Source organism: Ambystoma mexicanum, chromosome 10 (assembly GCF_040938575.1).
Source record: "Ambystoma mexicanum isolate Mex_15411 chromosome 10, UKY_AmexF1_1, whole genome shotgun sequence".
Taxonomy (NCBI): Eukaryota; Metazoa; Chordata; class Amphibia; order Caudata; family Ambystomatidae; genus Ambystoma; species Ambystoma mexicanum.
The window spans coordinates 921,721,700-921,738,436 of record NC_090932.1 but is presented as its reverse complement, the minus strand read 5'-3'; the positions used below and the strand labels follow the sequence as shown (position 1 = coordinate 921,738,436).

General features: G+C 44.3%; 1 protein-coding gene across 2 annotated transcripts in view; it reads left to right on the top strand.

Annotated features, from left to right (window-relative positions):
• USP13 (ubiquitin specific peptidase 13) overlaps nt 1–16,737 on the top strand; it is a 748,772-nt gene that overhangs the window by 641,082 nt on the left and 90,953 nt on the right. Inside the window, exons 16-18 of one of the 2 annotated variants that reach the window (XM_069618675.1) lie at nt 5,959–5,985; nt 6,462–6,605; nt 6,858–7,006. In XM_069618675.1, coding sequence (XP_069474776.1) covers nt 5,959–5,985; nt 6,462–6,605; nt 6,858–7,006 — 320 coding nt within the window. The remainder of the gene's footprint in view (nt 1–5,958; nt 5,986–6,461; nt 6,606–6,857; nt 7,007–16,737) is intronic. The other variant, XM_069618676.1, reaches the window with a different exon arrangement.

Here is a 16,737-nt window from a genome sequence, read left to right as displayed (position 1 = left end):
CCGTAGGAGGGCCAGAGGTGGAAAGCAAGGTACTCGAGGTGCCAAGGCCACGCAGGCAGTTGCTTCTTTGCCCTCAGGCAACACCGCAGCCGCTTCAGCTTAGTCATGAGGCCATATCCCATGGTTCGCCGGTTGCGGGAAGGCTGGCGCAGCATCTTGTCGAATGGTGTGCCATTACTTCAGATGTGTGGGTTCTGGAGATCATAGCCCACGGCTACTGTCTTCCCTTTCGGCAGAGGCCTCACGACTATCCACCGGGGAATCTCTCGTTGAAGAGTCCGGATCCGCTCCTTGGGCAGGAGGTTCTAGCCCTGCTGGAGAACGGCGCCATAGAACTGGTGCCTGTAGCGGAGAGGAACAAGGAATGGTATTCCCCTTATTTTTTGATTTCCAAGAAAGACGGGGGATTGAGACCCATCATGGACTTGCACGGTTTGAACAAACTCCTCAGGAAGGACAAGTTCAAGATGGCTACTCTTTCTCAAGTCCTCCAGGCCCTTCAACTTCAGGACTGGTTGGTGTCTCTCGACCTCAAGGACGCTTATTTTCATGTGCCGATCCATCCAAAGCACAAGAAGTACCTGAGGTTCGCGTTTGGTGACTCGCACTTTCAGTTTCGGTTCCTGCCGTTTGGATTGACCTCCGCCCCAAGGGTCTTCACCAAACTCATGGTAGTGGTGGCAGCGCATCTCAGGAAAGGGGGGATTCACGTCTACCCCTACCTGGACGATTGGTTGATCAGGTCGCGCTCTCCCAAGCAAGTCCTGGATCATCTGTCCGTCACCTGCCACTCCCTCCACAAGCTGGGCTTCTACCTCAACTTAAAGAAGTCCCACTTGACGCCAACTCAGAGGCTGCAGTACATCGGGGCAGTGCTCGACACGTTCCTGGGGCAGTGTTTTCCTCCCCAGGTGAGGGCTCATCACATTCAGCAGATGGTGCTAAAGTTTCAACATGCCCAGAGTCTCCCTGCATTCGAGTTCTTGAGATTGCTCGGCCTCATGGCATCCTGCATTCTTCTGGTGCCAAAGGCCAGGTTGCGGAAGAGATCTTTGCAATGGGCACTCAAGCTCCAGTGGTCTCAGTCCTCCAGCAGGATGTCGGACCCCGTTCAGGTGCCGCCCTCGGTCGCTCAGGACCTTCTGTGGTGGGCCGTCGAAGGCAATCCGATGAAGGGGGCTCCATTTTGGCTACCCTGGCCGGAGGTGACGATCGTGATGGACGCATCCCTCACGGGATCGGGAGCTCATGCCAACGAGTTGATAGTCAGCGGTCGTTGGTCTCCGTCGGAGTCCAGACTCCATATCAATCTGTGGGAGCTGAGGGCCGTCAGGCTTGCCCTGAAGGCTTTTCTGCCGACTGTGCGAGGAAAGAATGTGCTGATCCTGATGGACAACACAGTGGCCATGCACTACCTCAACAAAAAGGGGGGGGGGGGTCACTTCCTCTGTGCAGGGAGGCGATGCAGCTCTGGTTCTGGACAATCCAGCAGGAAGTTTCGATCTCGGCAGTTCATCTGGCCGGAGACGTAAACGAGACGGCGGACGCTCTGAGCAAGCAGAGCGCGATCTCTCACGAGTGGGATTTGGCTCAGGAGATTCTCCTGGAGATATTCGCCCTTTGGGGGACCCCTCAAGTGGATCCCTTTGTCTCCAGTGTCAACCGGAAGTGCGAAAGGTTCTGCTCGCAGGAATTTCCTCCAAGAGGAGCCTTAGGAGACGTGTTCATGGTGGAGTGGTCATTCCCACTGCTGTACGCGTTTCCTCCAGTCCCCGTCATCCCGCAAGTGCTGCGGAGGTTACGGAGGTTCGGTTCCCGGATGATCCTCATTGCTCCGGCATGGGCCCGGAGGACGTGGTACCCGGACCTTCTCGACTTGTCCATCTGCCCTCCACGTCGTCTTCCCTACCGAGACGATCTGCTCTCATGGGAGGGGGGTCAGGTTCTCCATCCAGAGGTCAGATCCCTCAACCTTCACGCTTGGTTCCTGAAAGGTTGAGGTATAAGGATTGGGACCTCCCTGAAGACGTGTTGGAGGTGTTGCTTTCGGCCAGAAGGCCCGCAACGAAGTCCCTGTAACGTTGCCGTTGGAGAAAGTTCTGCGACTGATGCTTTTTTGCTTTCTTTAGCCCAGAGGGGCTTGCAAGTGGGTACCGTTAAAGGTTACCTGGCGGCGCTGTCCATATTTAAGCGCTCGTCTGAAGAGTGTTCTTATTTTAAAATCCCTTTAATTTCTCAGTGTCTAAAAGGGCTCACTAATGTGTTCCCACCGTCACCTTTACAGGTGCCCAGTTGGGATTTGAACCTTGTCCTCAAATTTCTGATGGGTGCTCCGTTTGAGCCTTTGCATTTTTGCCCTTTGAGACTGTTAACTCTTAAAACTGTATTTTCGGTTGCGGTCACTTCCGCTCGCACAGTGAGCGAGTTACAGGCACTTTCAGTTAAGCCACCCTTCACTGTGTTTCATAAGGACAGGGTTGTCCTTAGGGTTCGTCCTTCCTTTCTTCCGAAGGTGGTGTCGGAATTTCATTTAGGCCAGAAGGTTATTCTTCCGGCATTTTATCCTCCTCCGCATCCTGGTAAGGAAGAGGAGAGGCTCCATAGTCTGGATCCTAGGAGAGCTTTAAGCTTTTATATTTCCTGCATGTCCTGGGTCAGAGTGTATGATCAACTCTTTATTGGTTACGCTGGAAGGCGTTTGGGACAAGTTGCTACTAAGCAGACTTTGTCTAGCTGGATTATTCTGGCAATTTCTGAATGTTACCACTTGGCGGGTAAGGACCCGCAGGTCGGCTTGCGGACCCATTCTACCAGGGGTATGGCTGCCTCTACTGCCCTACAGAGGGGTGTTCCTATTCGTAACATCTGTGATGCAGCCACTTGGGCTTCGGTCCATACTTTTGTACGTCACTACTCCCTCGATTCTATCCGTGGGCAGGATCTGGCCTTTGGCAAGGCAGTCCTTTACTCCGCAGTTTGATTGGGCATTCTAAATTTCTGTATTCTAAATTCTTTTCCCACCTCCTTGTGTTGGTACTGCTTTGGGAGTCTGTCATAGATATGGAATACATCGGAGGACCCAATCCCCTCGAAGAACAAGTTACTCTCTTACCTGGTAACGTTCTTTCGATGGGATGGTCCGACGACGTATTCCATATCACTCCCTCCCTGCCTTTCCCGCTACAGAATTTCTTATGCGATTGCAGCTTACGTCTCTGCAAGGCTTTGTGTGGTCAGACTGGCAGAAGACTGGTGCCACACGTTCTGGGAAAAAACTACAACTGAGGCTACGGGCGTCGTGCGTCCTACTTATAACATCCAGTGACGTCGGCCGTAGGAGGAGGTCCTCGAGGGCGGCGTATCAACGTCATCGACGCAGGACGCAGACGCCGAAAGATTTTCCGAAGCAGCATGGCTGTGGTGATTACTGTCATAGATATGGAATATGTCGTCGGACCATCCCATCGAAAGAACGTTACCAGGTAAGAGAGTAACTTGTTCTTCTGGCTGTAACTGAGACCTGGCTCCACCCAGCGGCTCGACCTACCCTACCCTATCTCTAGCGATACCTGAGAGCTACTCTATCCTTAGGTTAGATAGCGAAACCTCCAGAGGTGGAGGCATTGCCATTGTGGCCACAACTAACTTAGCCCTAAGAATTACCCAACATCCCCATTTCCCATCTGGTGAACTACTATTTGTAAAACTCCCACTAACTGCATCCCACACCATTACTATGCACCTAGTATACAGACCTCCTGGCCCCATCACCTCATTTAATGAAGACATCACTGCCTTATTGACTACTAATACAAAACCAGGCTCTCAAATCATTTTACTTGGAGATTTCAATTTGGTCTTGAAGAAGGGGCCCAAGTAGCAGGCACCGAAACATCCCAGACGTCGACGTTGATTTCAACACATTTTCACAGATAGGACTCCTTCTGTTTAACTCTAGTATGATTTTAAGAGACCCCATTGATGTGTGCTTCCTCTAAGCACATTCCCACAGAATAATAGTTTTTTATTTCACTAAATTTCCAGATTAACACTACTACTGATTTTCTTCTGTAGGATTGCTTGATTTCTTAAGTTCCCAACTAGATCCTTTTGTAACAATTTCTATTCTCAAAGAGATTTGTGTTGTCCCTGATAAACTCTGTGCACATTAATTGGAGCATGCTTATTTCGTTTTCTCTTTAATGATCTGATTGTCGGACTGCACTTTCTTTTCACCTTGTTAAATTGCAGTGCTATGCCTCTTTTACCCTTTCATTTACATTCGTATTGAGTAATGCACACCAGATTCTTTGGGCCTCATTACGAGTTGGGCGGTATTCCAGTGGTAAATCTGCTGGACTACTGCCCAAACTAATCACCGTTACCGCTGCTTGGTCCGGTGGAATTTCCGCCGGATTACAAGTGGTGATGTCAGTGTAATTCCCCATTTAATTTGAGTCCATTGGACTAAATGTGGCTTTTTTGGCGGAATTACCACAGTAGAATTTCTACCACTGTAATTCTGACAATTCTGGCGATTCTTTGGTGGTGAGTTGGAGGATTTACCTCCAGGATTTCCCTGGAGGCAAATCCTCCACTCCATACCCAAACTCGTAATTTGGCATAGTGGTAAAGTTGGCGGTAACAAAGTTACCGCCTACTTTACCACTTACCACCATACTCGTAATGAGGCTGTTTGTGTTTTTGTAATATACCATTTTTTTTAAAAACGGAGTATGTTACTTGATCTATTAAGTCATCACATTTCTAATTTTGATTTCACAAAATTCGGCCATCATCATGGCTATTTGTATGTTTGTTGCATTAATTGTTATTGCTAAATCATTTGATGAGCCAATTAACCAACAGGAATAAACTCCCTTTCATTTTGCACATTTTCCCCCATGTTCTTGTCTGTACAGGGGTACACTGCCCTTCCATACCAATACCCACTGGGTTAATAACTGTCCTTCACTGCTAGCGCTCTACACAGCCACTCCACAGCCTATTTATTATATGTCCCTCCAGTGCCACTCTTTCCACTGCCCATTCCCTTCCAGGCCTGCCCCTACTGAACTGCCGCAGCCACCCAGTGTGTATGATCTACCTTCCAGATACTTCTGTCCATTTGCTCCCCTATCCGCCTGTGTCTTTCTTCACTACCACCCATATTCTCCACTGCCCGCCCCGTCCCTATGATCTATCCCTTCTCTGGCACTGTTCTCTGAACGAGCCACTGCCTCCCACTGCCCTACATCTGGCCCTCCTTTATAACTTGAGTGTTTCTCGTCTGAAACCACCATTCCTACTCTAGCTTCTAAATCAGGGTACCCCCCGCTGTCCCTGGTGGTTGGGCTGATTGAGAGCAGGCCTTCTTATCCACGCCTTTGGCAACCCACTGTGCCGTACTTGGTTTTAATAAAACGTACATGTTCATGTCAGCAGCGCAACACCCACCAATGTTAATGAAATTCCAACTGGGAATGTAAAATGCATAATTGCTGCATAATATATGGTTGTCAAAATAGTTTACTGATAAAAAAAGTTAAAAAACGGAAATTGACAGTGAAAATTATTTATAGAATATGATTGGAAGGACTTCCAATATCAGATTTAGGAATTTTAAAATCTTTGCGTTTTTTAGAGAAGTAATAAATAGCTTGGAGGAGTGGCACCAGTAATCATCACTTTTGCGGAGTGTATGCCAAGCTATGGCCATCTGAATACAGAATTTTCCATGGGAATTCTACACAGGTTATGTTCACTGTAATTTCTCCCAGTGCCTGGAAATCGAGACCTATGGTGGAGGCTGCCACCTTAAAGCCGCAGCTTTCGCAGACTGTGGTGACGCCTTAAAAGGCAGTATGAGAATAATACTTAAACTTGTAACCAATTATGGTGGACTTTTACTGGAAAGATCATAACCACTCATGGTTTCTCTGTCCTTTTTCCCCCCAGATCACTCGCGGAACCGTTATTTGGACGGTAAGTATCTAATTCTCTCCCCTTTTGCATTTGGATTGTTATGCACACACAGATATGCAAATGCAGCGTATTAAATAGAAGACAAAATATAACGGTCCTGTTGCTAATGTGCATATATTTGTCTTTGAATTGTTTCATTTCCTTGAGCTCTTTGAGGCAACAACTTGCAGTTTAGCAGTGTGAGAATAATGACTATTTGATGTCCAATACTTAGTTAATATTAGATGTGGATGGTAAGTTTTAGTTTTGGTGATTAGGTAATTCAAAACCCAAACTTCTCCATATCCAATTACCGGCCCCTCTATAATTAATAATGTCACTGCTGAAGAACTTGTCCCTCAAGCAAAATACCAATTAATGTGTTGGGTGCGTTCACACCTTGTCGAAGGATGCCTGAACGAGTCTAATAACCAATCTGTGCAGTTTGGTGTTGCCTAGCCCTGTTTTTCCCATGAACACCTGTCCTGTTTTTATAGCTCCTGAAATAGATGAGTCCTCGGTGATGCAGCTTGCTGAGATGGGGTTTCCATTGGAGGCCTGTCGGAAAGCTGTGTACTACACAGGAAGCATGGGGGCGGAGGTGGCCTTCAACTGGATAATAGCACACATGGAGGAACCTGGTTAGTAAGTTCGAGGGGCTTGAACCTGGTACACCACAGCAAATGTAGACTAGAACCAAACATTGCTTCCCCCAAGTGGATATTCTAGTGCATTGACATTTTCATATGAACAAAGGGTTTTAACGTAGAGTTGGCTGTCACTACTTACAAATTACAAGGTTAGTCTCCCCTACCTACTCAATCAGTGAAGGATATGCAAGAGTATTGCCTGAGTTAGGCTGCTAGAATATCTGCATAATTTTGTCGTCCCAGATTTTGCAGAGCCGCTGGTAGTACCAGGCTATGAAGCAGCTGCTGAAGGGTCTGTGTTGATGGATAACCAACCCCCTGAAGAGATTGTGGCACTCATTGCTTCTATGGGTTTCCAGAGGCATCAGGCTATCCAGGCATTGAAGGCAACAGTAAGTCATTACACCCATCAGTGATGTGTATGTAATGTTTTCTACTTCTTTTCAGTAGGGATTTCTGAGTAAGTCCCTACTGGGTAGCAGTGGCATGTTAATAAAGTGTTCTAATTTTGTTGTTTGCTGCCATGGTTTGGGGCATTTTGTAGTGATGTAAATAACAGATGTTACCATCCCATTCACTGGTGCTCAATGTAGCCACATGGAAGGATGGGGTTTAGTCACCCTTGCCTAGACTCTCAGCATTGAATGCTGATTTGAACGGATAGCACAGAAGAGGGGCATCTCTGAGGCTTTTTATTGACAATAAGAGGCTTAATGGGATTTAACCAAACTGTTACGCACTGTATCACAGCTTGTCATGGAGACTGGTGAACCAAAGGCTCGCTAAAATGCATGTGGCTTCACTTTTAGGTTGTCGAACTCCATGGATAACTATGCATGTGCTGCTCTGCAAAAAAGGAACACACGATGAGTCAAAAGGAACTACAAAGCATGAAAGTAATTCAGATCATTGGTGGGGTTGACAATAGGATAGAAAATAAGCAATTATTCAATATGAATTTAAATAAAGGTCCCTGGGATAAGGAATGGAAGTATCTCTACTGATCTTTATAGCAGGACTTGTTATCAAACCAGTGTTGCTTTTCGTCCAGATCGGCATTACGTGGAGGAATGGCCCATTAAAGAATTATCTTTAAAATTTGAAAAAGTATCAGATCTCACTCAAGTAGATGTTATTTACACATGACGTCAAAGTGTTTTATTGTCCCAAACTTCAGGACAACTCAGCGTGGGTCTGAAGTGACACAGGTTTAAAGCTAAGAGAATGCTTCAGGTTAGTGAACAAATTGCTGGAGACAGAAGTGAAATATGTTTCTTCCGCAAAGTTCTTTCAACTAGGAGTGGGTCACAGTTGAAGTCCAAACAGTTCCTTACCCTCGAAACTGTAAACGACTTTGGTTCTGATGACCACGCTCCAAGTAGTAGGACATTATTTAAAAGTTGTTTTTCATTCAGGCCCAGGGTCTTTGGTGCCTAGAAAATGACAGAAGCTAACAGAACTGGGACCTACAGGAAGAGTAGAAGTGTGCCAATCATACTTACTAGTAGTACTTCCTTATGTCAAGTGTGTTGGTGTGGTCAGATAAAAACACTTATGTGCGAGGAACTATTAAACAATAATGGGTATGGGTTGTCCCCCTCGTCTGTCGAGTCCTCATGGCGTCAGAAGCTTACTGGATGCTTCATGTGATAGAAAAAATATGACTTGTTAGGTTTTACATAGAGAAATGCAGAACAATGGGCAATGCATTTGACTGTAAACTTCCATCTGTTAAAGGCTTCTGTTTTCACTGTTTATTTTGATTATTTTAATTTTCTTTGCCCCTGGAAGTTGCTGAGACTGGAAGGGGTTGAATGATGCACTCTGGAAAAAAAAAAGGGTGGACGCTCAATCAGACCTTTAGAGAGAATTTCCAAGAGAATAACAAATGAGGCAAGAAAAAAAAGCTCTGTCAATTTTAAGATCACTGCACACAGGCTATGGAAAAGGCTCTGGGGGACAACGCAGAGGGTCATGAAAGAGCTTTGGGTTGGACAGTATTCACTACAGCAGAAAGGAGGGAAGGATTTTTCTAATCAGCTGCAAAAGGATTAAGTTTCAGAAAGGCGAGAGAGACGATGTCCGGAAACTGAAGGAAGAACACTGAGCTTCATGCTGTTGAGGAGACCGGTGCTGGAGTACTAAGGGGTGAGGCTGCTAGAGAGTCTCTGTTGCAACATTCCTTGCTGGGTCTGATAAAACGCTGCTGGGGAATGACAACTGATTCAGCATTACCCTTTTGCATGATTTATTAGATGGGCCGGTCTAAGTTGTCCAGCAAGCAAAGCCCAGGTACTAGGGAGAGTCATTAAGAAGGTCTGCATTCATCCTGACAAAACCGAAATGCTGGCTAATCGCCGAGAAGGACCAGGTTTATCCTGATAATGTTAAAGGCTAGTGAATCTCTGCACAGCTGTATGCACCCTCATCAAGCAAAGCAGCCAGTGATAGTCTCAATAGGAAGGACTGTGTTAAGCCTGACCAAGCTCAGGAGCTCCTTAGGGTATTAGAGAAGGGCAGTATTCATCCTGACCAACCCAAGAGGCTGGCCAACATCTCCTAGAAGAGCTGAATATATTTAACAAGTATTCAAAGAAAACCTAAGGTGCTGGGGGTACCAAACTTAATAAAACGTGAGAGAGTGGTGGCTCCAAGCTTAAAGAGATCATGTGTGTGAAGGGCAAGTGGGGATTATAAGGATAATAAAAGAAGAGGGTTTATTCCTTTTACTCCAGATGGGGCCCTCCACCGGGTTTCTCAATGTTCCAGAGGTTCTGCACATCAGAGGTCGGGGGCCAGGGCAAACTAAAATTCCAAGTGGGCCAAAGTGTCAATCTCATAAAAGTGATTCTAAAGTCACCCGTCCTCTAAGAGGGTGTGGTTTTCCTTTTTGGGCCCTGCAGGGAACTGAGAGTCTGGTCTTCCAACCTTCTCCCTGGGCTATGAGATGTCCTCAGCCATAGACCCATGGCTCTGACAGATTGGGACAAAAGGAGCCTGCCAGACCTCTGCCGCTGAGGCTCTCTCCAGTTGGTTTACACCCAACAGTAGCAAGGAACCGTTCTGTCAAGCTTCGAGTGGGAAGGTGCTTCCCATGTGGTGTGTTACACTCTGAAGGTATTCAGTACGCAAGAGTGCTCCGATGCTTACCTTTAACCATCTCCCTCTCCAAGATGTCCTTTCTCAAGCCTGCCTCTATCATGGCTATGTCTAAATTCTCCTCCTTGGTGTACTATTTCTGACCGATTCTTCTTCCCAACTGATCACTCTCCCCTGGATGAACCTGGTACTGAGGATTGCCTGTGAACTTGCTTGTTTAGGGGTGTTCTCTCACTCTCTCTCCACTGCCTTTTGTGGTCTGTAGTGACTTACTCTCTCCCTTCCTCTTGATGATATCCCTCTTCCACCTGGCACGAAGTTACCTCTTTAGATGTATCCTGCTCTCGCTACATACTTTCTCTCCCCTTTCTCGAGTTTTCTCTCCTGCCCACAATCAGAGTCTCTTTTCTCATTTCTCACAATAACCTGCCCCTCCTTCTCGAAGTTGGTCTTCCTCTTATGTTGAATATCTCTCCATCCTGCAATAGCGCTGTCTATCCCAGCATCTCTCTTGGCTTCAAATCCTCTTTCCTCTGCATTCCCTATTCCCACTTCAAGATCTCTCCTCACTTCAATATTTCCCTCCTCCTTCTGGACACTTGTTACTCCTACAAATGGGGTACGCTCCACCTCCAGTAATTCTCTCTTCTCCGGTGTCTTTCTCTCTGTTTCACTCTCTCCTTCTATCTCCATCCGTCCTCCTTTTCTTCAAACCGTGTCTCCCACTTCTCAAAGATGATATCTCTCTCTTTTCCTTCCCAGGTGATATTTCTCTTGGTCTACTCCAAACAATTCTCTCTCTCCACCAAAAGCTAAGGATCTCCTTGGTTTTCATGATAATGTCCCTCACCTTGCTGCCCTACGCTTCTCGAACCGCACCTCTCAACCAGTCTCTCCTGGCAAGTAACTGTGCACTCTTCACATTCCAGTTTTCCAAACTTGGGGGTCCTCCAGGGTTGCTGTTCTCCTCCTTCCACCTCTCCCCGGGACAGACCCAGCCTGACTCTGCTGTTGCATTTTAAAGGCTGAGCTCTCATCCACTCTTTGTTCAAATGCGGAACTTCCGCAGGCTTTGTGAGTATGAGTTGTAATGGAAATTGATTCCTCTGGCTGACCTGATGAAGAAAAAAATATATTTACTTGTTGGGGATTTTGAAATGTTGTAAGATTGTTTCTACAAAGGGTAAGTGTTTTTTCCCTATGCAGGGAGTGTGGATGTGGGTGGAGGGAGCTTCAGCCTTCTTCCATCTCTCCCCTGGGCTCTGTGACCATTTGCGGGATTCCGTAACTTCTTCCCAGGGTGGAACATTTCCCTTTTAGGCTACTGAGGTAAGCCTGTTACGCAATACCCTCCCTAGGGGTAGAGGCAAGCGGGACCTCACCGGGAGAGACTTCCCCCTCTGGGGATATGGACTCTGTTCTTATGGTTAACTTCCTAGATCAAATATTATTAAACCACCTCAGGTGGAACCTAATGAAAGAAGACATGAAGAACAGGTTAGAATATGTTATTTTCAATCAAACACCCCGATGATTGTTGTAGATACCTATTGGGCAGGGCAACAATGAATGCAGGGAGTTCAAACCCCCCCACACCCCTGCCCCCACCCCGATCAAAAGCGCCACACCAATATACCTGTTTCTATGAATCAATCTAGTCCTGTCTCTGTACCATACCACACCACTATCAGCCCTCATCCCAGTACAATAGATAAGCTAATAATCAGGCCGGTGGGTAGAAAGAACATATTTTTATGAATTAATATGTCAAATGAATATTTGCACAAGGCACACCACCTCAATCTGTGGCCCAGCTGGTTTTCATTCCTAACAATTAACTTTTCCACATATTGAAAACACCAGTTGTTCTAGGATAACAGATCACAAACCCTTTAACCCCACAACATGTACAGTTTTCATTCTTTGGTTATTTCCACCTGGTTACATAGAAACACAGGTCTATAGAATACTTCAGATACCTGGGTCACTCACAAAATACTCTTATCGTACAAAATTGTGCACCACCCTGGACATGACAAAACAGTTTAACTTCACAATACACTTTGCATGGGGTTTACTTTAGATAACAGGCAACGCTTTCGTGTTGGTAAAAAATAATTTGACATGCACAACATTCTTTATTTTAATCTCCCTGCGCACTTGGCCACGCAGTGTTATAGCACAACAAACTTTTAAGAACAACACTTTTATTTTTATATATGGAACTCTTTCTACTTCACCCCTATGCAATAAACAATCTCGCTTCTATCAGTGGGTCACTTTCTCACCCTCTGCACGGAAGTGATTTTAAATCCGGTGTCTTCTCTCTGTTTAACTTTGGGAAGACACATGTTCTATGCCACAAACCCAGCTATTCAGTTGTGATTTGGAACCTCTTTGCTTGAAGGCAGGCTCTGGGGAATGGGGAGCAATTGGAAATTTCGGTTTTTCTTTATGCACCCCTCCCTTTAGGGAATTTTGGGAATGGCAAAAAGCAATAGAAGTACCCAATTGCTTTAACAGACTATATTTGCATCCACACTGGAAGCAATGCTGTTGAGTTTGAGAGAGAGCTACTTTTTCTGCCCAACCAATCAACAGTGGGAAGATATTTAATCGTTTCCTCCATAGAATATTTCTGGGTTTTGTGATCAGGAAAACACATGACATCAGGGCTCCTGGATATTCTCATAAGTGAAGGACAAGGATCTAGTCAGATGGTCTCCACAGATTCAGTCATGGATACTTCCAGCATCAATCCCCCTTGATGTGCCTCTCCTTGTATGGATCCCAGCTTCTAATCTTCCGTAGTTTCTTCCAATTTCTGTCTCCCAGGCAATGTTAGTTTTTCAGCAATTTCTCAGAACTCCCACTTAGATATCGGGCAGCTCTCTTTTTCCCATTGTGTGTCTCTTGATAAATGTTTAACCACTCCCCAAATTATCTAAATTATCAGGTGCCAGCTTATTGATCTGGATTGGACATCTACTTTCCTCCCCATTTTCTTTGATTAGTCCCTTTTAGTTACTGGGCATCATCCCTTGAGAGTTATGAATCCACCCCTTCGAAATTGCATCTTGACTACTTGAGTTATTACCTTAAAACCTACAACATGGCAAAACAAATAATTTACACATAAGCATCATAAAATATGTGTGTCTGCATTTGCCTTTCCATGCTGGACCTAATGAAATGTGTTACATTTCAGCATGAGTTTTCAGGTTTGAATGACAGATATTATATATATATTTTCTACACAGATATCTAATTCAGTAAGCCATCATCTTCCCAAATCTCTGCTTCGTGACATTTTCTGGCAAGCTATCCTCACAATTCAGCTTATAACTTTAGTTCCCAAGGTCGAATTTCTATCAGTTATCTCAACAGATAGGTATTCTCATATACTTTTGAATTATATTTGAGCCATTATTGTGTGCATTATAGTTCCCAATATAATCAACAATCATTATTCCCATAACACCTATGTAGAAATAAGCCCATGCATATTTTTCCCTTCAATTAACTGCCTTATTTTTGTTCCCAAGGTCTGTATGTAGGTCTGGCCTTTGTTGACCAGAGCATGCCACAAAAGCACTTAACATTTCTTGTAATTTCAAATGTTCTGCAGAAGTGATCTTATCTTCCTGACCATATGGGTTTAACCCTGCTCCCTCACTCATGTGACTGTTTCTGTAAAATGTCACTTTTCAGTCCGGTCCTGAACCAAATTTTATTCCATGTATTTTTAAGGTTTTACTTCCATTAGCTGGATCATCATCTTTTTTTTTATTTCTTTTTTTTTTTTTTACAGGGTTCCTCTGTTAACCGTATCAACCCTTTAGTTTGGCACAACTCCCACCCCCTGTCTTGGCTCTGCGAGCTTCAAGGAGATTTTCTCTCACATAGAGAGATGAGCAGAGCATTAGCCTTGCCTCTGATGGGGGAAAGTGAGCAGTTCTAGACCTGCAAATCTCCGGAGACAAATGCCTTATGGACTAAAGCCAGCATTTCTTTATGCACAGAAAATTGGTATTTTTGAATGTTGCAATACGTTCTACATGTGAGGCCTGCTTTAATATTTTACCTCAAATCATATGCAGATTTCTCCTGCACCGTGCCATCAATGTTCATCTTTATAAAATAACCTTTATTGAAATGGCTCTGGTAAGGGATTTTCCATTGTAAATGTTCATTTCCATGCTGGAGATTGCACACATTTCACCTTGCAGCCCTTTTTTATCAAAGGAGTTTTGCAATTTGAAAACGGACTGCTGGCCTTTTCTCCGTCAGTCTGCAGTGTGCTTTCAAATTACAAGACAGGATTTCTGCACTTTTAGGCCTAACCTTGTCAGGGACAGTTCACTTTTGTCTTGGTGCTGCAATTAATCCCCACACAATGTCTATGGAGAAACATCCACATTGTACTGGGATGAAGAAAAATATCGGAATACAGAATGTAAGTCCGGCAGAAAAGAAGACCCTAGACACTATGCCAGGGAAATCCCACAGCAGCTTCATAAATATGAGAGGCGGATACCTGGAGAATGAGAGAGCTTGAGACTTTCAAACCAGCTGGGAGTCAGATGCTCAAGGAAACTTGGTCGTGCTACGACCAACCAGAGAATGAAGCCTGCACCCAATCGCTGATGTCGGGAGGTGGAGATGGAAGAAGATGCAAAAGGCAAAGCTATATGCAAAGCATCCTGAACCGAAGCAAGTGAGGGGTGTTGGCATGACCGTACGCAGGTCACAGTGGATCTGGAGGTCCATAGTTAAAGCCAAAACCACTTTTGAAAAAATATCATGGAACGAGCTTATAGAATGAAGAACGGGAGAAAGAGAATCCTACCTGACAATTGAAGGAGAAGGTCCTGACCTGTTGAAAGCCCCATTCACGCTATCCTCGGAGAGAGAACGTATCTTGGAAAGCGGGAAGGGGACCGAAAATAACTGGCACGCTCATACTTGTCCCAATCAAGATCAAGTATTAAGATTGCCTGAAGAGAGTGAGAATCATTACTGGTACGCCCATCCTTGTTCCAGTCAAGATCAACTATTAAGATTGTCTGAAGAGAGTGAGAATCATTACTGGAACACTCCTATTCGTCTAAGTCAGAATCAGATATCAAGATTGCATGAGGAGAGTAAGAATCATAAGTGGAATGCTTCTACTCATCTTAGTCAAACTCAAGGGTCAAGAGTATATGAAGAGAGTAACCATTATAATTGGGACAGGCAAACTTGTCCCAACCAAGAAAAAGAAAGGACACTGAAAAAAGAAGAAATCTTGAATCAAAATAAAGAGGAAGATAATAGTTTATACAGAAGTAGAAGAGAAGGGGTAAATATTCATAACTTGAAAGCAAAAGAGAGTAAAAAGAAAAAAAAACAGAGAACTACTAAGACCCTGTTGAGATCCTGAGGAACCCAGCATCTGAACTGTATGATCGGATAAGAAGAGTTGGCAAGAACTATCTGAGGATATGCTATTGAATTGAACTTGGTGGAAGACAGACATTCTCATGTGCTTTAGTTATTATAATAATTGTAGGGTCAGAATAGGTTAGTCTGGGCACTGGACTGAACTTGGTTTGAACTGTCACTGACGACTGATGAGCACATTAGTTCGTTTTGTTAGGCAGGGAACACCCATAGTTTTGGGAAAGCTATGAGTTTTCACCTTTCATTTAATGAATAACTAACTTGAGATGGAAAACCAGAGTCCGTGTTCTTCTTCTGAACCGCCACAGATCACTGTGACTTTGGGGTTCTTGGGGAGTCGAACATGATACAGCCAAGAGTCCAAGAATGCCTCTGTGAAACACTTGGTGTCCTGATACAGTACTGAAAAGGAGAACACAGGTGATGACAGCCCTCTGAGAGACTGCAAGTCTGGACAAAAATTCTGGTTGAAGATGCAGATGCCCAGACTCCTCGTTTAGCTCAAATATCGAAATATAGAATAAGCAACCATTCTTGGTGCCAGCAGATGGTGTAACCCAGACACTATGTTCACAGTAGTGATATTATGTAGCATGTGTGTAGAGATGCACTACTTTGTTTCTGAACTGATTTATTTATTTAAATACACCGTTTCCTATGCCAAAAAGTAATGGCATAGGTTTCTTGGTTATGTGTTTTTGTCTGCACATTTGCCTAGTTGTAGGCTTCTTATTGTTGCTATTACTGTTGTTGGTGTTTTTAACTTTTAATAATCGTGATAATAATAGGAGCAACAATAACATCTACTGTTATGTATTATATATAAAATACAGGGCACCAGTTTTGGGCAAGCAATCTGTATATTACCCTTTAAAAATCCCCTAATGCTTTTATTGTGAGGTTTCTGATCTTCCACAGGGGGCTGGACCAACACAGACACAGTAATACTAATTTTGATTGTTTTGAGACCAAATGCCTCAAACTAAATTGTTTTATGTTCGATGATTTATGCGAGATAAGAAACGACCACTGAACTAACGAGTCACAAAGTGATGGTGCGGCCTAAGGAATGTCTGGTGAGGCCTAAGAATTACAAGTAGCGAAGGAACTTTTTAAAGACCTGTAGTCGATGGAACTAAAAGAGTGGACTGACAGGCGGACTTGAGTGTGCATATCTGGAAATGAGTGCAAGTAGTCTATTTAAAAAGGGGCCTTAAATATAAAGCTTTCAACACAGAGAAGCACATCTATACATATATTCAAGGGGTAGGCCCGTTTGTGAAATCCAATTTTTAATTTAATACTATTCATAGAAAAATATACACTAAAACATTCTATTGTATGTGTCTGTAGAACTACAAATATTCCCATTTAATTTTGACTTATGCATCTTTTCTTTTTCATGACCTATATACACAATTTATTTGCACCTATTCATACTACCACTGCATTCAAATTACAATATTTCATTTCATATTTCCCTTTGCTATGCTGCTGACGTGTACCGTCTCATAGCGGTTGGTGAACCTCACACAGGCTGACTCTTAGTCTCTATCTCGTATGTTTACCCATTCACTTAATT